The 19406-nt window shown below is 57.7% G+C and overlaps 3 protein-coding genes across 14 annotated transcripts; 1 reads left to right on the forward strand and 2 right to left on the reverse strand.

Annotated features, from left to right (window-relative positions):
• Positions 1 to 448: 448 nt before the first annotated feature.
• On the reverse strand, positions 449 to 1626 carry PRR19 (proline rich 19). The gene is made up of 2 exons (XM_054567627.1): positions 993 to 1626; positions 449 to 906 (listed from the first exon to the last, which is right to left on the reverse strand). Exons 1-2 carry the CDS (start codon positions 1612 to 1614, stop codon positions 449 to 451), a joined length of 1080 nt encoding a protein of 359 aa, XP_054423602.1. The 5' UTR covers positions 1615 to 1626.
• Positions 1627 to 4328: 2702 nt separating this feature from the next.
• Positions 4329 to 6919, forward strand: PAFAH1B3 (platelet activating factor acetylhydrolase 1b catalytic subunit 3). Of its 5 annotated transcripts, none has more exons than XM_054567629.1 (7): positions 4329 to 4381; positions 4479 to 4649; positions 4749 to 4839; positions 5030 to 5119; positions 5753 to 5869; positions 5948 to 6070; positions 6617 to 6919. In XM_054567629.1, the coding sequence occupies exons 3-7, from the start codon at positions 4765 to 4767 to the stop codon at positions 6902 to 6904; spliced, it is 693 nt and encodes a 230-aa protein (XP_054423604.1). In that variant the 5' UTR covers positions 4329 to 4381; positions 4479 to 4649; positions 4749 to 4764; the 3' UTR covers positions 6905 to 6919. The 5 variants fall into 5 exon arrangements, with proteins under 5 accessions (XP_054423604.1, XP_054423603.1, XP_054423605.1 ...); XM_054567631.1 differs by having other exon boundaries at positions 4332 to 4649; positions 6617 to 6670; positions 6753 to 6828; XM_054567628.1 differs by having other exon boundaries at positions 4331 to 4649.
• A 902-nt stretch (positions 6920 to 7821) lies between these two features.
• On the reverse strand, positions 7822 to 18719 carry CIC (capicua transcriptional repressor). Of its 8 annotated transcripts, none has more exons than XM_054567650.1 (20): positions 18616 to 18719; positions 16574 to 16723; positions 16255 to 16489; positions 16044 to 16173; positions 15766 to 15948; positions 15518 to 15683; positions 14515 to 14717; positions 14194 to 14419; positions 13716 to 13819; positions 12264 to 13488; positions 11994 to 12181; positions 11436 to 11557; positions 11170 to 11336; positions 10772 to 11068; positions 10356 to 10678; positions 9818 to 10101; positions 9565 to 9716; positions 9356 to 9487; positions 8918 to 9049; positions 7822 to 8817 (listed from the first exon to the last, which is right to left on the reverse strand). In XM_054567650.1, the coding sequence occupies exons 1-20, from the start codon at positions 18680 to 18682 to the stop codon at positions 8450 to 8452; spliced, it is 4854 nt and encodes a 1617-aa protein (XP_054423625.1). In that variant the 5' UTR covers positions 18683 to 18719; the 3' UTR covers positions 7822 to 8449. The 8 variants fall into 8 exon arrangements, with proteins under 8 accessions (XP_054423625.1, XP_054423623.1, XP_054423627.1 ...); XM_054567648.1 differs by having other exon boundaries at positions 9565 to 9719; XM_054567652.1 differs by having other exon boundaries at positions 8918 to 9043; positions 10356 to 10681.
• Between the last annotated feature and the right edge of the window lie 687 nt (positions 18720 to 19406).

Consider the following 19406-nt stretch of genomic DNA (forward strand, 5'->3'; position numbering starts at 1 on the left):
TCAGCTCCATTTTGAAGACCTCCCTCATCACTGGGCAGTCATCAGTCCCTCCTCAGACGCCCCCAGTCCCTCCACCTTTCTCTCCCAGAGATAACCACTGAGGCTGGGACTGTCTGTACCCACCATTGTATGGGGAGTCTCCTGGGGACAGGGTCTATTTCATTCACCATGGGGCCCCAGCATCGCCAGAGCTCGGAGCCCAGCACACAGTTGGCCTCAGCAGGCAGATGTGTTGAACTAAAGCCTCAGATTTCTCCAGTCTGCTGGCCCCTCAGGGCCTAGGAAGGAGATAAGTGGTAGTAGCTTTCCTTCCATTTTGGACTCAGAACTCAAAGCTAAGGGAACGTGCTCTCCTGAGTCAGCTGCTCACTGAAAATCAAGAAGACCATGAAGAAGGTACTTTATTGAAGTGATTGGGAATGCTGCCCCTAGCCCAGCATTAGCTCCCTTAGTACAGTCTCATGGGTGGAAAGGACCAGGCCTCTGGGCTGCTCTGGGCTACCACCCAGGAGAGGCTGGGCTGTGGGACAGGCAGGCTGGGACTCCAGTCCAGGGCAGAGGTTCGGGGCAACAAGGGGGATGGCTGCTGAGGCAGGGGCTGCAGTGTGCTGACCCCACAGGGCTGGGGAGGGGGCGGTGTCGCCACCAGCCAGATGCTTTTCAGCAGGTCAAAGGCTGTTGGCGGGCCCCAGACCACTGTAGATGGCGAAGACAACAAAGGCAATGTGGGTGGCCAAGGACCTTTTGGTGGTGGCAGCCTCACTCCGTGTGTAGTGGGAATGCTGGAGGTGTGAGGCATGGCAAAGGCGAATTCCTTTGTCCCCCGTCTCCTCCTCTGCCTTCCTTCCCCTGGGGCCTGCTCAGGGCTATTGATCCTTCGTCTCTCAGGGTCCCCAGGCTTGGCCCCTGACAAAAAGGAAAGAAGCGTGGGGGACAGCTGAGCCAAAACAGACTAGGGGAAGGGGAGCACAGGAGGCAGGAGGTAGGCTCACCTGACAAGGGTGGCTGGCAGCCCCGGAGCACCAGGGTAAGGTCAGGCACACAGCCATGGCAGGCCTCTAAGGTACCCATGATGACATCCCTGTTCTCTTGCACTAGGTTCCTCCTGGGGAAAGCCTGTGGCAGAATCAGCTGGCACTGCAGCTCCCCTAGCAGCTGCCCCAAGCCAGGGAGCTCTGGGGGTAGACTAGGTGGGCCTGGGCCCAAGTCTCCAGGCACCTGGTTCTCCTTGCCCGTGGACTGTGAGGCTGGTTCTCGGGCCTTGCCTGGGCTTGGTGAAAGCTTGGTGGATAGTGTCGGGGTGCCTGGCTCCAGGGACCCACTGCTAAGCAGCCGTGCCACATCCAGAGATTTCACCTCATGGCTGAAGAGACCCCGGTGCTCACGGCTTAGCCGGCCCTGAGTTATGACCACAAGCTTGGGGGCAGTGGGGGCCACAGGATCCTGGAGGTCCATGGATGGATTCTGATTGGCCACAGGTGGATCCCGATGGGCCAATGGCCGCCGGCTGCCCACCAGGGCCTTGTTCCGCTCCCTCCTGGTCTTCCGACGGCGGACCCGACCCATTTTCTCAGTACTCTGGAAAGACTGGGGGGCTGGTCCCCGTGGGTCCATAGTGTCCTGGAGCATAAAGATAAGGTGGTCATCACCATGCAGATAAGTCAGGGACCTGAAAGTGAGTAGTGAGAAAAAGAGACGGCTTGGGGTGAGATGGGAGACAAGATGAGAGAGAGAGAGTGGGCAGAGAGGGATTAGAAAGGGCTTGGTCTAGGAAGTTGTCATAAGGATAGGCAGGGATCAAAGGAGTCATGGTGAATGGGAAGATATGTCAGGGAATACAGAGGGTTACAGGGACATGGGGCAATAGCTAAAAGATGGGGGATGGAGAAGGGATCATGAAGAACCAAAAGGGATTTTGGACAGAAGAGAAATCCTGAGGTAGAGAAGGTACTGGAGAACGCAAAAAGTAGAGTGAGATGGTAGAGAAGGAAACCCAGGCGAGAGACAGCAGAGGACAAATTGTACAGAGAAAAATCTGTAAGACACAGGGCGACAGCGGAGCTACCAGGGGACTGGGGCCTGGACGGGGGCTGGGAGAGTTGGGCTGTAGAGGATGCGGGGAGGGTGGGGCTGTTGAGGTAGAAAACGGGGGTGCGGTTGGTGGGGTAAGGGTGGGGGAGGGGCACTGCACCTTCTGCCCCAACGAAGCCAACCCCTTTCCCTCCCACTCCGCCCACCCTACCTGTGGAGCACAATGGCTGCTTTTCCAAGGTGACCCGCAGAGCTCCCTACAGGTGCCTGGAGCTCTTCCGGGCCTCCAGCCTCCTGCGCATGCGCGTGCCCCTATTATGCCCTTTGACTTCTCTGTGCCTCAGAGGCACGAGGCTCAAAGACACGTGCCAGGGCCCCAGAACGCCGGTTGGAGCCCCTCCCCTCTCGGCCTCACCCTCGTAAACCTCCCTTTTGCGCCTTGGCGCCTCCCAGCCACCAATTGGAGGTGCCCTCCCCCTTCCTGAATCCGATTGGTTTATACGTCTATAAGCGGACTTACTGTTTGGAGCGTGAAATGATCTGTCTAGTCAGCTTCCGGTGGCCACAGATTTCATCCCTTGAGAACCAGTATAGGGTCACCATTAAAAGCTAGGTTCAGAGCATGTAGACAGATTTAACACTGGAAAAAAAAAAAAAAAAAAAAAAAAAAGCTAGGTTCATATGTCCAGACTGGCACATTTGAGCTGTATGAACCTGGAGAACTGTGTAACCGCTCAGAGCTTTAGTTTACTAATCTGTAAAATGGGATTCGTAACACTACCTACTTCACACAGTTACTTTAAGTATGAGATGAGCCAACATCTAACTTAAAATAGTCCTTGGTGAATGAATGCCTCGAAGCTTTGTTTCTCACTAAGCCTCACTTCAGGAACTCTTTCTACCTCTCGAATTCGTCTATCTACACTTGTCTGCTCAGACTTTTTTAAAAGTTTTTTTAATTTTTGATTTTTTTAGAGAGAGAGAACCATCACTTTGTTGCTCCACCTAGCCATGCATTCATTGGTTGAATCCTGCATGTACCCTCAACCAGGGATCAAACCTGCAACCTTGGTGCACCAGGACAACACTCCAACCAACTGAGCTACTGGGGCAGGGCTCCTGTCAGACTTAAAAATCAGACTATGCTAGGGTATTCCCCATGCCCCAATGAGCTGTATTATCTTTGTAATATTGCTTTGGCTAAGCCTCATGATCTTTACAATCCTAACTCAGATACTATTCCTTCTAAGATACACCTCACCACCAGAGTACTCTGTCTCCTCCCCAGAGATCCCCAGTTCCTCCCTTAGTCATAACCTTGATCCTTTCCTCAGCTCTGTCAACACACTGGGAAAAGGCAAGAATCTGATCTATTCATTTAATGTTCATTCAGCAACTACGTGTGAACAGCCACATTACTCCGTACTGTGAGTTAGGCCCTGCACCAGGCAAGTGGATTGAGGCAAAACAGAAAACAGTAGACTCATTTCTGTATCAACCTGCCTAGAAGGAACGAATTGATGGGAAGGTCCCATCTGGGAATATGGCCAAGAGGTTTAGAGGGTGTGGGGACACCCCCCCCCCCCCCCACACACACACCTGTTCCCTGAGAACTGGGAGATCTAGGAAGATGAGATCTGAGATTAAGATGGGTTGGAGTGGGGGTGGGGTGGATCGACCTTAGGTAGCCTTGGCTGTGGATGTAGGTTTCAGAGCCCAGGCACACTCAGCTGAAGTTGTTGGGTGGCAGGGGTTTAGGGAGGGGAGCAGAGGCCACAGATCTGCGAGGTGAGCTGCTGCGGGAGGTTTGCCAGGCTGGACCTGGGCCTTGCACTGTCTCTAATTTCTCCTTCTTCGCTTTCTTCTAACCTTGCATGGCCTGTGATGTCTGTAATGCAAAGACGTATAATTTAGATTTTATGCCACAAAATTGGTCTTTTTGATTAGGGGAGCCCCATGAGCATATAGGCTCACTGAAGTCCTGGCGCTGCCTTAGAATGTTTCTTTACAATTGAGCCTCTAATTTTCACATTTTGCCATTTTCCTTTTCTCTCCCCCACATCCGTAGAAAATGGGCGCGTCTCCTCCTGACCAGGTGCGTACGAGCCACCCCTTCAAGAGATCCAAGAATGGACCCGTCCACTCACTCCCCTCCACCCCCATCACGTGAATGAGGACGAACACGGACACACACACGCACACGCATACACGGAGTAGGGGGGAGGGAGGGAAGCGGGGAGAGAAAGCTCGCGAGCGCTTGCGAAAACTTCTCGTGTACAGCAAATGGTTTCTTCCTCTCAGGGCATGGTGCTAAATTATTTTTTTCCCCCGCCCACCCTCGGCCTTTGAGGTACTTCGCCCCTCCCCTTGACGGTGGTGGGGTGGTTTCTCCCGCCTCCTCCCACGGATGCTGGTTGGTCTCGCCTTCACCTATCCCCAGGTGCTAGGGTGCTATAGCCGCAGCCACCGACTGGAAAAGCGGCCGGGCGGGAAGCGCCGGACGAGCTCACTGCGCGGCAGCCGTAGGGGAAGCAAGGGTTCCCGATCCTCCTAAGTGAAGGTTTCCGCCCCTGGAGAGGAGGCGGCGCTCGGGATCGGCCTTCGTCCGCGGCGGGAGTGTGAGCGTCTGGACCCTCCATTGTTGCCTGGGGGTGGGCGTGGCCGAGCCATCTCCTCCAGGAGTATTCCGGAGCCGACGTCGCTCGCTTATCTTGCAGAAACTGCGACTCCAACATGAGCGGAGAGAACCCAGCCAGCAAGCCCACGCCGGTGCTGGACGTTCAGGGCGACGGACGCTGGATGTCCCTGGTGAGCGACCCCGCCCGCGATAATCAGCAGTCGGGGGTTGGGACCGGGGCCCAGGAGTTCTGCTGGTTCTCGCGGCTCTTGCTACCTGATTGGGAAACTGAAGGCAGTTAGAATGGTGCTGCCTAAGGAAGCAGGGCCGGGTGGGCCCAGGAGCGAGCGTGCCGTAATTCTCTCTTGTTCGTCCCCGAAGCACCATCGGTTCGTGGCTGACAGCAAAGATAAAGAACCTGAAGTTGTTTTTATCGGGGACTCTTTGGTCCAGCTAATGCACCAGTGCGAGGTGAGGCCGGTCTCCCTCCTCCTGCCCGACCCAAGCCTGCCCTCACTGACACACCTGGACCAGACCTCAGGCCAGGCGGGATATGGGGTACCTGAGGCTATCTCAGGTAGCGCCCAGCACCCAGAATTTCAGTGTAAGGACAGCATTCTACTGAGAGGGAAGTGCTGGGCCCCTGGCTTTGTCAGCAGGCTAGGGTCTTATAGTGAGACTTAAAATGAAGCTTTCCTGCAAGATTGTCTTAAGGTGAGGCTCCTTATTGTTTGCTTAATGGATTTCCACAAAGCTATCGTCCTTTCCACAAAGTGAAGGTCAACTGTTAATAGCTCTTCTTCACTCCACTAAGCAAGATTAAACCTGAATGGCTTTCCTCAAAGTAAGATTTAACTATTGTTTCAATGCATGCCTCAAGCAGAATGGTTTCCATAAAGTGAGCCTTGCTTTACTGGAGTTCCTAGAGTATAATGGATTTGCATAAAGTGAGGATTGACCATACTGGGGTATGTTTGATCTAGGTGAGATTTAACCAAACTGTTTCCATGAAGAGAGGCTCTTCCATGACACTTGGTTAACATTTGGACCCAGAGTAGTGTCCCATGCTAACAATGCCCCTGTGCCAACACTTCTTCCCCACAGATCTGGCGGGAGCTCTTCTCTCCTCTGCATGCACTTAACTTTGGCATCGGTGGTGATGGCACACAGCATGTGCTATGGCGGCTAGAAAATGGGGAGCTGGAACACATCCGGCCGAAGGTGAGCAGGGCTTGGGTGGGCAGCTAAAGCCCCCTTAGTCTGCTCCCACACCACTGCTCCACGCCTCTCTTTCCACAGATTGTGGTGGTCTGGGTGGGTACGAACAACCATGGACACACCGCAGAGCAGGTGGCTGGCGGCATCAAGGCCATCGTGCAGCTGGTGAACCAGCGGCAGCCCCAGGCCCGGGTCGTGGTGCTGGTGAGAGAGTGGGAGAGCGGGAAAGGAAGAATGGCAATGTTCTGGGACCCCCTCCAGTGCAGCCACAGCTGGCATGGTTCTGGGCAGCTTGGCACAGGGCAGTGGCTTTCAAGCAAATCACATTGAAGCTTGCTACATTCATCACAGCAGGTGTGAATGACATATTCAGGCACCAGTTAAGTCCCTTTGCCCAGGGCAACACTGGAGATTCTGGGGTATCAAAATTCAAAATATTGAAATAGACCAAAGTTGTCAAGCATTCCTGGGGTGAATCTAGGCTACATCACTTCTAGCTAGCATGTTTCCTCCTCTGACAGAGGGATTGCCCCCTTGCCATTTTGTCAGCATTTTTACAAGGTGGTGGTTGCTTAGCAGGTCTCAGACAAAGCACCAGCAATTACCCTTCCCATCCGTCAGGTTCCCATCCCTAATGTATTCTGCAGCTGGGGACTTCATGATGGTTGGAGAACAGTTTGGCAGAGATGCTGGTGGGACCCAGGTGGTGATAGGACATTTCCTCATAACTCTTGGTGTGCCCCTCCTCAGGGCCTGCTTCCAAGGGGCCAGCACCCTAACCCACTTCGTGAGAAAAACCAACAGGTGAATGAGCTGGTACGAGCAGTGTTGGCTGGCCACCCCCGGGCCCACTTCCTGGATGCTGACCCTGGCTTTGTGCACTCAGATGGTACCATAAGCCACCATGACATGTATGATTACCTGCACCTGAGCCGCCTGGGCTACACACCTGTCTGCCGGACCCTGCACTCCCTGCTCCTGCGCCTGCTGGCCCAAGACCAGGGTCAGGGTGTCCCCATGCCAGAGCCTACACTTTAAGTATCCGCTTTTCTGCTACATTAAATCCTTGTTCTTCAGTCTCCTGTCCTATTTTCTGCTTAATAGCTATGCCCATCTAAGAAGCTGAACCTCAGGCCTGATCTCTGACCCTGTAGTTCTGCAGGGTGTTCTGTTTCTGCTCAAGGCAGGCATTACCCATCAAGGAACTCTGGTTCTTGTAAAGTAAGGCAGATTTCTATCAAAACAGTGCTCCAAGCAGGCTCTACCAATCAGAAACACTGGATGAAACCGATTTGTCAACACTTACCCTGTAAGATCAGGGTCAAGAAAAGAATTCCATGAACAAAGCGTCCTAGTAGTCAAAACCCACCCAAAGTAGTCCTCCATTATTTGCATATGCTGTTCCCCTGGCTACTGCTCTATGCCTACCTTAGATGCCACTTCTTGTGGAAGATTCCTGATGCTCCCACCCCCAGCAGTCATCCCTCCACACAGGATACGCTCTCTCAAATGGGCACTGCTCAACTAGCTGAGGGGGTGTAACCCAGGAGAGGCTCCTGGACTGACTGCAGTATTGGCTCAGGCCATGTGGGGGCAGCAGGGGCCACCGAGGACAGCAGGGTACTTGGAACAATGCCACTTCTGGGCTCAAACCTTAGGTCCAGCTAGAACTTTGAGGGTTCACTGCCCTTGTAGCACATCTAGGCACTCCCCAAACCCATGAGTGTTGCATGGCTGAGGAGACAGCAGAGCAGGCGTCAACCTCATGAGCACCAGAACCAGAGGGGCTGCCTGGCCCCCATCAGGTCCTGGGTTTTCCTCTGATGGGAGGGGGTGGTCCTGGCATTGCTACCCTCACCTCACTGGGGGTAAACATACATACCACCGTGGCCATTTGAGGAAATGACTGGTAAAACCAACACCCCTTCTCCCTTTTGAGTGGGCAGCTACACAGATGTGTTAAACAGCTTTAATCGCGGTCATTGTGGCTTCTCAGCACAGTAAGAAATATTGCACATGATCAACATGTTTTGTTCTGGGGATCAGGACAAGGGCAGGGGGAATCACCTTCTTAGAAAGTACAACCCAAGTTGGGAGGGCAGAGGGGTGGGGAGAGAACCCTCCCCATGCCTGTGGCAAAGTGCAGGAGCCCCCACCCCAAAAACTAACCTGAGTCCAGCCCCTCTGGGGAAAAAGGGGGTACATGAACTCCCCCTACTCCACAGGCACCTCCCTCTAGCCCAAAGCCCTCACTTCTCTCTGCTTGCAGCCCTCACATGAGCCATTTTGCATAAAGTACAAGTGAAAAGATCTGAAGGTAACACACTCCAGGTTATAATACACAGGGGCTCAGTGGAGGGAGACTGCCCCTGCTTCCCCTCAGCTGCCCCTCATTACTGGGAGAGAGCTGTAGGGGGATGGGGACACACAGAGGAGCAGGCCTCATTCTGCCCCAAACTGGAAAAGACCAAATGGCTTTATTGGGGAGGAGGTAAACATCCTGCCCCCCCCATTCCTGCCACCTACATATTGTCCATTCCTGAGGGGGGGTACTGTGGTTCCTGGGATCTTCTCAGGGGCCTCTCACCTGCCTGCAGCAGCTGTGGAGGAACCAGAGGGTGGGGGGGAGGCCTGGGGGGGGCCCTCCCAGGCAGGCTGTCCTGGCCCTGGCTCTGGGGGCGGAGGCAGTGGTGGGGCAGCCTGGGCCGTGCCAGAGTCCGAGCCAGGTGAGGTGGGGTCAGGACCCCCAGCAGGACTGGGAGTGGGAACAGGGGCAGCAGTCGTGCCAGTGGGGGGCGGTCCAGGAAGGGGGGCCTCGGCTCCAGGGGGCTGCTCTGTGGGAGTGGCCGCCTGCATGATCTTCTGGCGCACCTCACGGATCTTCAACTGCAGACAAACCTTGGAGGGGAAGATGTCTGCGTAGCGGGCCTGGAAGGCTGCTGTGGCCTGGGCTGGGGACAGAAGGATGGTGGGGGTTGGGGAAGGGAGGCTGAGACAAACAGGCAGGTCCTCTCCATATGCCCCCCGCCCCCAAGACTAAGATATGCTCACCTGATGGGAAGAAGCCATGGTCCTGGAAGAGCTGCATGACCAGGGCCCGGCGCTGGTCCAGGGTGCGCCGCAGTGATGAGTATGGCACTTTCTCATATTCCAGCTCGCCGAGCACATCCTCAGCATCTGTACCTGGGAGCAGAGCAGGGCGGGAGCATGATGAAGGGCTACTGCAGAAGCCTAGCCACCCCATGCCCACACCACTTCTGACTGTACACCCAACAGCCCTCACTCACAATTTCACAGCAACGTTCAAACAGGGGGACTGCCCAAGTCATGTGGCAGTTTTGGGGTCTGTTGGACTCTAAACCCACTCCTGATCTGCTGTTCTTTCAGTGACACCCACACCCCAGCTCTCCCACCTCTACCCTATTCCTGAGATCGCACCCCCTTGCAGGTCCTGGGTTCTCCACAGATCTACCCATTAGGCACCAGCACCTGTGCGGTCAAAGGTGAAGATGTCCCCCTCGCACTTGGCACTCTTGGGAGTATTGGGCTCCGAGCTGCAGCTGGAGCGTCTCCTCATCTTACGCTTGGGTGAGGTGGGGTCCTCAGGGGCCGAGTCCAGGTCTGGTCAAATGAAGCATGCTCAGGGGAGGCGGCCCCAGTCTGTCCCCCACCTACCCCAGGGACCACCCCTTGCCTACCAGTGGAGTTCTTCCTTTTCTTACGATAGGAGCCCAAGATGGCCCTGGGCGAGGTGGCCAGAGACTGCAGGGTGGGCGAGGGCAACACCTCCTCAGGCCGAAACTCAGGTAGCTCAGCAAAGCGTTCTTCGAAGTCTACTTCTGACAGGACCCTGCTGGAGAGCAGTCAGGGTCACCTCCCCTGCCCAGCCTACAACCACCCACTCTCCCACCAACCCCGCAGGCTACACCACGGCCCCCAGCCCATGCTCACTTGTCCACAGAGTCAAAGGTCTTCTTCAGGGGCGGGGGCCGCACCTTCACCTTCTTGCCAGTACCAGCCACCTCCTTGCGCTCAGGGGTGTCTCCAGCTGCCCTGCCACTATTGCCCTCGCTGCTGCCACTGCTGCTACCAGGGGCTGCGGCCGGGGCCGGGGCCGGGGCCGGGGCTGGGGCCGGAGCTGGAGCTGGGCTGGGAGGGGTGGGAGGCTCCCCACGACTCTCCAGGCCCAGCCCAGGGACACGCCAATCTGAAGATGAGCTGGGAAATTTGCTGGCCTGGGGTGGGGATGGCAAGAAGATGGAGGACAATGGGTTCAGACTCCCTGGGGCAAAACCCAGACACACACTGAGATGGGTACTGATTGCCCGACAGAGTCTTGGAAAAGGTCCGGTCACACAGTCGAGCAGGAGGGACAAGGGTGTGGCTTAGACGTGCATGCAGGAAAGGGGGGGCAGGACAGGAAGGCAGACAGTGAGCTAAGGACAGAGCCCAGCAGCAACAGGGGCCTCTAGACCTGTTGGGCACTCACCATGGTCTCGGGGCCCTTGGTGCTGGTCCGCTCCTCAGCAGGTAGGGGTGGTGGGGGGCTGCTCCTGGCAGTGGGAGCCCACGTCTCTGGGGGAGGTGGAGGGGCTGGCGTTGTAGGCTGCCCTTCAAGATCAGACTCAGGGGCAGCAGGCTCACGAGCTGAGCCAGGCTCCAAGGGCTGCCGGGGTGCAGGGCCAGGCCGCCCAGGGGCACCTGCCTCAAAGGAGCCCACAGGAATGCTGGCGATGGCTGCCTTCACTTTCTGGGGAGCTTTGGGGGTGGGCCTCTGGGCCTTGGGGGCCACTAAGCTGTAAGTCATGGAGCCTGCTGATGGGGAGAAGAGCATTTGCTGAGCCAGGTCTGACCCGTTCCCTGGGTCCCCAAACTTACCATACCCTGGGTTGGCCCAATACCCACCTGTGGAACTAGGAAATGGGCTAGTAGGAGTGGCAGTGGCAGTGGCAGTGGGAGGAGCTGGTGGGCCCTTGGGCAGGATCGGAGCAGTAGGCGGGGTGGTGCTGGTCGCCACAGTGTAGACCAGGCCTGGGGTGGCCTGGGATGGCTGGGCCAGGGGTGCTGATGAGGAGGGTACTGGGCTGCCAGGGTAAAATGCCGTGATGACAGGAGCTCCAGGGGCAGCACAGGTGGGAGGCAGCTGGGGGCTGGGCACAGGCGACACGCCCACCTGGCCAGGAGCCAGCAGTGGAGCCTGGCCTGCAGAGAAAAAAACAGAGAGGCAGGAGGCTGAGCTAGGGCCTGAACCGCCCGCAGCCCCATCCTGGATCCCCAGCACTGGTCACCAGGTTGCCCCTCACCTGAAAGCAGGGGCTGCACAAAGGCAGGGCCGCTGGGCCCTAGTGAGGTGAAGCCTAGCGCTACCGAGCTTGTGGGCCCATATGAGGTGACTGTTCCAGCCTGGCTGGATGCTGAGCTGGTGCCCAGAGGCAGCGTGTGCCCACCTGCTGACTGCACATAGGTGATTCTGCCATGAGAAGAGAAAAGGGGGGAAGAGTGAAGCGAGTTGGTCCCATCCACGCCCTTCCCTGGGCTGGCCTCCAGGTGTGGGTTCAACTGCCATTACCTGGTAGAGGAGGGCAGCAGGACCTTCTGAGGCTGCGAGGTGGGACCAGAGATCGTGGCTGGGCTGAGGGGTGGTACCAGGCTGCTGGGTGTACTCACAGGCACCGGAGTCAGCTGGATGATCTGTGGTCAAGAGCACCCACAAGCTGCAGTGATTAGAGGACCCAGAGTGGGGCAGGGGAGGACCAAAGCCTAAGAGGATGAGTCTCAACCAAGACAGAGAACAAAATTTGGGATTGGAATGAAAGAAAAGTAGACAGCAAGAGGTAGGGGGAAAAATAAAAATACAGAATACAAAGAATTAAAAACCAATAAAAATGTTAAAATAATTTTTTTTTTTTAAATCTGGGGAATAAAAAAAGCTAGGGACACAGAAAAGGGACAAGCTTTAGACACTGAGGCCAGAATCAAGACGCAGAAAGACATTAAGATGACAAGACACTTCCAAAAACAAAGAAAAGAGAAACCAAAGGAAAGGCAGAAACCCTAGGACATGGAGACCAATACTGAGCAGGAGAGAAATGAGGGACAGGTGGGGCCACAGCCAGGATGCCCTTACCTTGCTTGGTGGCTGGGCGCCATTCTGCACAGGTACTGAGAAGGGTGGGCTCACCAGGGGCAGCGGCTGACCAGCCCCTCCACCGCGCACTGACATGTTAGGGGTGGCCAGAGGCACTAGTACCTTCCCAGGTAACAGCTGGGCTGAGCCACCCGGGGGCGGGGCCTGCACAGGAGAAACCGACTGGGCTGCAAGAGGCAAGGCAAGAGATTAAAGGGAGCCGACCAGGCTTGTGGACCCGCTACTTGTGCTGCCCGGCCCAGGCCTCACCTTTGGGGGGCGGGGCAGAGGGTACGGACTGCAGGATGGGGATGCCAGGAGTGGGTGCAGTGGCAGCCAAGACTTTGCCGTTGGTGGAGGTGCCCGGTGGGAGGGTGAAACGGATGCTGGTGGTGGGTGCTGGGCCGCTGGGAGCCGCTGCCTTGGTCCCAGGGGCTGGTGCTGGGGCAGGCGCCACTTGAAGCTGCTGGGGCAGCGTGGGCAGGATGTACTGCACCTGAGTGATTCCCCCAGCCTTGCCCAGGGCACCTGGCTGCAGAATACCCAGGGGCACTGGCCCATTAGGGCCACTCCCAGCACCTGCTCCTGAGCCTGTAGTGGCCCCACTGCCAGGAGCTCCCTGGGCAATGAACTGGACAGCAGGAGGTGCAGGGGCCCCATAGCCTGGGGTGCCCACCAGCAGGTTGGTGACAGTGGCAGGAGCCTTCCCCACAGTGCCCAACAGGGGCCCAGCCACCAGATGTGGGGCTGGTGAGGTGGCTGTTGCTGACTTCTTGTCTGAATACACTAAACTGACGCCCAGCGGAGAGCCCCCAGGTGCCCGAGACCCCGGCACTGTTTCAGTCCTGGCACCTGCTGTGTCATTTGGAGATGCTTCCGCCCGGCCAGAAGTGGGGAAGGGCTTGGAGGCGATGGGCACAGGAGTGCTGCTGACAGGCCGCACCACATTGGTGACCATGGTGGCAGCTGGGCGGGACAGGGGGACTGCTGGGGCCCCATACGCCAGCGATGGGGCTGGAGTTGAGGGCACACGGGCTCCGCTGCCCTCCCTTTCCTCCTTGTTTGGAGGCAGGACTAGTGTCTGTAGGACACTTCCTCCCCCTCCAGGAGGTGCTGCAATAACTGAGGAGCCAGGTGGCTCTAGGCTCCCCACACTTTCAGGCCTCTTGCGCCGGAAGGTGGTAGGATCCGTTGGGAGGAAGCGGGTGGCCTTGGAAGGTGTCGCTGGGCCCCCAGGGGGTGGGGGCCGTAGTGGGCCTGCTGTGCTGCCCTGACCTGACTCCTGGGCCTTGAAGGTCCCTGAGCCCAATGAGAAGGAGGTGGCTGCTGAGGCTGAGGAGGATGCAGGCGAGGACGAGGAAGATGGGGTGGGCCCATAGCCTTTGCTGAAGGCTGCAGGTGGATCCGGGGGCCCTGGGGGCTCAGGATCCAGCGACGGACGGCAGTGGGTAAAGGAAGAACGGATCACAGGCGAGAACACCTTCCTACCATAGCTCTGGGTGGGAGAAGAGACATAACTGTGTCAGGGAGCCTGGATACCCACACCCTGCTCATCTGTCCCACTGGGCAGCCATCTAAAGGCTTCAATTCATCCAGACTGACACAGTTCTCCGTGGAGCAAATAACTTCCCTTTTCAGGCCCTTGGTCAACACGTGTAGGCGCAGGTATCCTCACTCCTGCAGTTGAGTGGAACCAGACAATGCCAAGTCCCAAGTCCTCACCTTGCTGCCCTCTGCGTCTTCCCCAGAGCTATCTCCACTCTCGCTGTCAGTTACCCGCTCCTTGCACTTGAGGTCAATGTCAGTGGTACCGAAGCCATCATCAGCTGAGGGACCAGAGGGAACAGTGTTGGCAAAAGAACTGAGTCTCAGCTCTGCCCCAAGCCAGCAATGAGTACTGAAATGCAGTTTCTCAGTTAGGGGTGAGCCCATCTACTGGAGCATGCAGGTAATAGCACCTAACACTGTGCCCAGCGGCCTGCCCCTGCCCAGATCTTCCTGGGTGCCTGTCTAACTAGGGGCTTTCCAAGGGTAGGGCTGGGCTTACTCAGAAGGGCCTGAACTAAACACACCTGCAACCATAAACAAATATGGAAGGGAAGGAAAAAGGGGCCAGAGGGCCTGGATGCAATCTCTGCCCACCGTCCAAACCTTAGCCTGCTGCCCCTGAGCAGGAATCTGGGCCCCTGCAACTGCTCACCAATGACATCATCATCCCCTTCCTCCTCACAGATGACCATGCGTTCCTCATCACTAGTCATGTCCTCACTGGCCGCACGCTGGGAACGGGAGGCTCGGGTAGGCAGCAAGGGAGGCCGCCCACTGGCCGCCAGGGCACCTCCCTCTCCGGGAGCTGCAAAGGGGCCTGGAGCCCCAAATTGTGTAGAAGGCTTTGGGCCAGAGTAGGACGCAGGGCCAGACACCATCTGCAGGGCAGGTGCAAGGAGAGTTCAGCTGGGGCTGTTAACTTGGGCAGCCCTCCCTGCCCATCTCCCTCACTCCCATGGCCTGCACCCCAGACCTGAGTCAGTTCCTGTAGTGCCTGGCTGTCTACTTCTCCGCCATCCAGGCTGTGGACCCCACTGTGGGAGAAGGCTCGGGGCCGGGCCGAACCAGGTCCCCCAACTGTGTGCAGACGTTCTGCCCCACAAGAGCCGCTCCCTGGAGCCTTGGGGTCCGAGCTCAAGAGTGTCTGGGCTGCGACAGACAGAAGCTCAGAGGACACTGTAGAGTGGAAGGGGGAGGAAGTGCTGCAGAGTCAAGAAGCCTCTTACCAGCACCTGGACAGTATTTCTAGGTACTGGGCAAAGCAGGCTGGAGCTTCTGGGCCACCGAGCGGAGAAGAGATGCCACTCACCAGCCCAGCATGTCCTTCCCATTCATTTCTGCCCTCTGGAGCCCAGAGGACAGCCCTTCTGAGAGTAAGAAAGTCTGGAGACAGGTTTGTGTGGCATTGGCAAGCTAACACCCATTGGTCGGCTACCGCATTGCATCCCTGCCCTCAAGAGTTGTGGGCCCAGACCCACAGGACTGCTCTAGAAAAGCTCCTCACTACAGCGCCAGGCACACCTGACATCTGCAGTCAGTTGAAGCATCAGTGAGGAGCCCTCAACTGTGGCCTTGGGAGTCAGCCAACCTGGACTTTAACTTCTGGCTCTCCCAATTACTATTCTCTGTGATTTCAGCCAAGTGGTGGTGTTGCCTCTCTGAGCCTCAGGTTTCCCATCAGAAAAATGGGGTATGGTTTCAGTCCTAGAGATTATACTCCCCCTGGTGCCTGGTGTGTAGTAAATGCTCTGTAAGTGGCAGCTGATAATAAGATTGCTGTTTGTAAGTTTTATCTGTCTGGACTTTCCTGGATGTTTCGCATGAGACAAGTGCTGGTTCTTTTGTAGGTAAGGATCCTCAAATAAAAGTGACAGGACAGAGGAGAGCTGCTGGGGGAGGGAGGGAGTGAGCAAGAGGGTACCAGAGGTTCTCAGGGAGGGAGGTGGCAGGGCAAGAGAACCAAGGAGCTGACTAACCTCCAGGGGCAGCGGCAGTACCCGTCTCCGACATGCTCCGCTCCCGAGTTTCTTTGTGCCCTCCTGCCAGCCCAAGGCTCGTGGGCTTGGCCTCTGAGCTGGACTTCTTCCGGTCCTTGTTGCACCACTTCCAGTCTGGGTGAGCCTTAAAGTGGGCCTCTTTCACCTGGCAGGACAGGACAGGGAGACCTTTCACTCACCCACCCACGAGAGGAAGCTGGGGTGAAGCTAGGAAGAGGAGGCATTACCTGGAAGGCCAGGTCATGGTACTTCTGCTTCTCCTTGGGCCCCAGGGCATACCACCACTCGCCCAGGATCTTGCTGACGGTCCTGTTGTCCTGGTTGGGGTGACGCTGGTGGACCAGGGCCCGGTGCCTCTTGCTGAAGATCATGAAAGCATTCATAGGCCGCCGGATATGGTCCTTTTCCCGCTACATCAGACAGACGCCCAAATACAATAGTTAGAACCAAGGAAACAGGTTTAAACAGCCACAAGGTGAACTGGAGACAGGTGGGGACATGACACCTTGTTGGGGCTGCGTCCATCCTTCTCTGAAGATGAGTCTCGTTCCTTGGGCAGGGCACTGAGGGACTGGGTCCGGCGTTTTCCAGGTGGCAGAGGCAACTGGATCTCAGGAGACATGATGGAGAGGAAGCTGTGGTGGGAACAGCAAGGAGAGTGAAGGCCATGTCTCTGGCCATTCCACCCCTCAAGTCCCAGGCCTCAAGGCACTCACGCATCATCATGGTCACTCTCCGTCTCACTGTCCAGCCGTGGTTCTCCTGGAGGGCCAGGGGCTTCCTCCTCCGTGGTGGGAGGGAGGCCTTTCCCAGGTTCTACCACCCCCAAAGTGTGGGGGGGTCCAGGTCCTGGGCTCTCAGGGCATGTGGCTCCAGGGGGCCGCCCAGGGTCAACATTCCCTGTCCCACCTGGTAGCTGCTCATGAGCAACAGCCGCCGACTCAGCAGGTTCTGGGGACAGAGAGACAGATCAGAGGGTTCATGGGCCCCTTCAACACCGGTCCCCATGCCTTCCCACAGCCCCCCACCCCTCACCTTTGCTCTGGTTGGAGGCCACTGGGTGGCTAGCAGGTTGCTGGGCCTCACTTGGCTGCACGGAAGGGTCTGGCTGGCTGGGGGCCAGGAAGGGGACTAAGGAGTGCCAGGGGAACACGGCGACAGAGCGAGGTTCCACATTCGTCCACACTGTGGGAAGGAGCCAGATGAGCTCTGTAGCAGGCAAGCTTGGCCTTGACCCTCACCCCAAGCTTTTTTCTACCGTGGACAAGGAAGCTCCACCTCTCCTTTATACCCCCCTCTCCCAGCTCTGAATCTTTTGACATCATGCATGCAACACCACTCAGATAAAACTCCTGCCTGAAAAGTTTCTAGGTTTTTAAAAATGACAACAGAAGCAGGGAAAGGAAAGAGCCCTCACACCCCACTCCCTCCCCGACTTCCAGCAGGGATCAGGCTGGAGAAATGACTGGCTCCTGTCACAAACCAGGCCATAGTGGACTGCTATCCTATACTCCCAAGGCTCCAAGACCTCAGCAGGCCTAGAGACCCTCCTTCAACCATGCCATGTTGCCATCATAGCCTCTCACCTTAGCCTCACACTCCCTTTCTCTTTCCTGGGGCAGTTAGCCCTGTCTCCGCTCCCCTCCTCCCTCCATTACCCACAGGGCATGGGGTCTTCAGTTTGTCTCTCTGCCTCCCTCTCCTTAACAGAGGCTCTAGGGAGCCTTACCTGCCTGTCTCTGGCTGAGCACAGCATCTTTCCCCTTACCCCAAAGAGAATGTACTGTCTGTGAAGAGGCCTCCCACCCTCCCTTCTTCCCTCTAAAACCCCAAGCTCATCTTCAGAGTATGGCCCAACCCCCAAGCCCAGAAAGAGAAGAGGGTGTGGTAAACTCCTTGGAAGAAAAGGCACAGACAATGGGGCAGATGAGAGAACTACTACAAGTCTCTGCCCAGGGAAGGCAAGAGTGCCAGGTGTTTCCTTGAGAACATACACAGGAAGGCACTTCCCTCACCAGGGGCCAGACCCAGAGGTCCCACCTTCAGCCCCAGGAGCTGAGTAACTGGCTGGACTCCTGGGGCAGGCGGAGACTAGGAGTGGGCTTCCCTCTCACTGCTGGCTCCCTGGGGGAAGTGGAACCAGCAGCAGAGGCCCCTGCTAGGGGAAGGCGATAAATGGAGGAGGGGAACGCCCTAGCCCTGGTCTCCATCATTCCAGGCCTCCCCCTGACCCAGACCACTCTAACCTGGAGTGACCACCCATGCCTGCAGAAACCTTGACTAGGGGAGCCCTCAGTGAAGCACTGGCCTCCAGACCTGATTCTGTGAAGGGCTGACACAAGGAAAAATAGACATCAAGGCAACAGAAGAACAAGGAGGTCAGCACTATAAGCTCCTCAAGATGCTATGAAGACACTCTACCCCTGGGGACACAAAAGTCTTCTAGGTCCTCCAGCCCCTTAACAGCCCCCCAGGACCTGAACCTGTATCTCTCTTCACAAAGATCTTTCTCTCCAGAGCCTCTTCATCTGCTTGGGACCCAAGAGACAATGGGGGACAGTCCTTTGGTCCTGCACCTCCTCAACTCCCCCCAAGTGCACTACTCTCCAGGATCTTTGGGTCTCTCCTCCTGTCTCTCAAAGCTCACCACAAACACTCCAGCCCAAAACTGTCATGAGCAAACAGTGCCTCGCTCACTTCCCAAGCCCTGTCCTATCCCTACTCAGTCACAGCCCTTTCCCTCTGTCTAGTCCACATCTAGGACCAGCAGGTCTCAAGCTGCTCCGACTCTAATCCGTGCTCCCAAGCCAGCTACTCTGCACCCCTCACCCCCAATGACAACGGACTTCTTCACCCCATCACCTAAACAACACGGCTGCCTCAGCTACGCCCCACTGCCATCACTTTGTTACACTCCCACCTGCCGTCACTAACCACTACAGCAAAGCTCAGTAACTTTCCCGTCACCCCTTTACTCGGCCTCTACCATTCTCCTACTATATCCCTATCACCGTTGCTCCGCACTTAGCACCCCGACACTTTGACCCCTACAGTCCCAGGGCCCAGGAACTACTGACCGAACATTCCGAGGCCACGGGAGGCCGCGCTGGACGCGGGCACCAGGGGCCTGTGGGCTGAGTACATGATCTGGCGCCGGGGGGCCCGGCAGGGGCTCGCGCCTCCTCAGCGGCCGCCGCCGCTCCGGCCCAGGGGCAGCTGGAGGCCGTCGCCGCATGCCCCCCCCCCCAGGCCGCCCCCCTCCGGCCTCCCCACGCGGGGGTCTCCGCCGGGAGCGCCTGCGCACAACGCCGCCTGCCTCCCGCCGCCCAGGGGGCGGGGGAGGTCAGAGCGCTCCGGCCCCGCCCCGCCCCCCGGCGCGCGCGGGGGCCGTCACGGGGCGCGCGGCACCGGGGCCATCGGCGCCGCCCCCTCCCTCTCCCTCCTCAAGCACCGAGCCCGGCGGGGCGGGGCGCGGGTGCGCGTGCGCGGCCCCCTCCCTTTTCCCCGCTCCCTGGCTTGCTTGCTTGCTCCCTCCCTCCCTCGCAGCTCCGGCGGGTAACGGCTCTAGCCCCGCGCGCCCCGGCTGCCAGCGCCGCCGCCCCGCCTTTCCGGGCCCCGGCCAGTGGCTCAGCGTCGGGTCGACCTCCGGCCCCGGGCAGACAGACGGACCAGCGTGCGTGCGCTCGTGCGCTCCGAAAGAGCCCCGCTCCGAACCACCGCCGCCTCCCCGCCCCGCCACTACTACGCGCTCCCCTCCCCCCGCCGCGCCTCCCCCCGCCCTTTCCCCGCTTCCCCCGCGGCCTTCCGCGCAAGCCCGGCCCCCAGCGCGTGAGCCCATTGGATGCCGCCGCCGCGCGCGGGTCAGGCC

This window comes from Pteronotus mesoamericanus, unplaced genomic scaffold (assembly GCF_021234165.1).
Source record: "Pteronotus mesoamericanus isolate MK-2021 breed Mesoamerican mustached bat unplaced genomic scaffold, CSHL_Meso_final contig_186, whole genome shotgun sequence".
Taxonomy (NCBI): Eukaryota; Metazoa; Chordata; class Mammalia; order Chiroptera; family Mormoopidae; genus Pteronotus; species Pteronotus mesoamericanus.

Coding starts and splice junctions, on each gene's coding strand:
- CIC (XM_054567646.1), bottom strand. CDS start 18,682: ATGTACTCAGCCCACAGGCCCCTGGTGCCCGCGTCCAGCGCGGCCTCC. Junction 13,489..13,715: donor AAGACGCAGAGGGCAGCAAG/GTGAGGACTTGG, acceptor TCTCCCACCCAG/AGCTATGGTAGGAAGGTGTT. Junction 12,182..12,263: donor CTCTGCCCCGCCCCCCAAAG/GTGAGGCCTGGG, acceptor TGCCTCTTGCAG/CCCAGTCGGTTTCTCCTGTG.
- PRR19 (XM_054567627.1), bottom strand. CDS start 1,614: ATGGACCCACGGGGACCAGCCCCCCAGTCTTTCCAGAGTACTGAGAAA. Junction 907..992: donor CTGCCAGCCACCCTTGTCAG/GTGAGCCTACCT, acceptor CCTTTTTGTCAG/GGGCCAAGCCTGGGGACCCT.
- PAFAH1B3 (XM_054567629.1), top strand. CDS start 4,765: ATGAGCGGAGAGAACCCAGCCAGCAAGCCCACGCCGGTGCTGGACGTT. Junction 5,120..5,752: donor AGCTAATGCACCAGTGCGAG/GTGAGGCCGGTC, acceptor TCTTCCCCACAG/ATCTGGCGGGAGCTCTTCTC. Junction 6,071..6,616: donor AGGCCCGGGTCGTGGTGCTG/GTGAGAGAGTGG, acceptor GCCCCTCCTCAG/GGCCTGCTTCCAAGGGGCCA.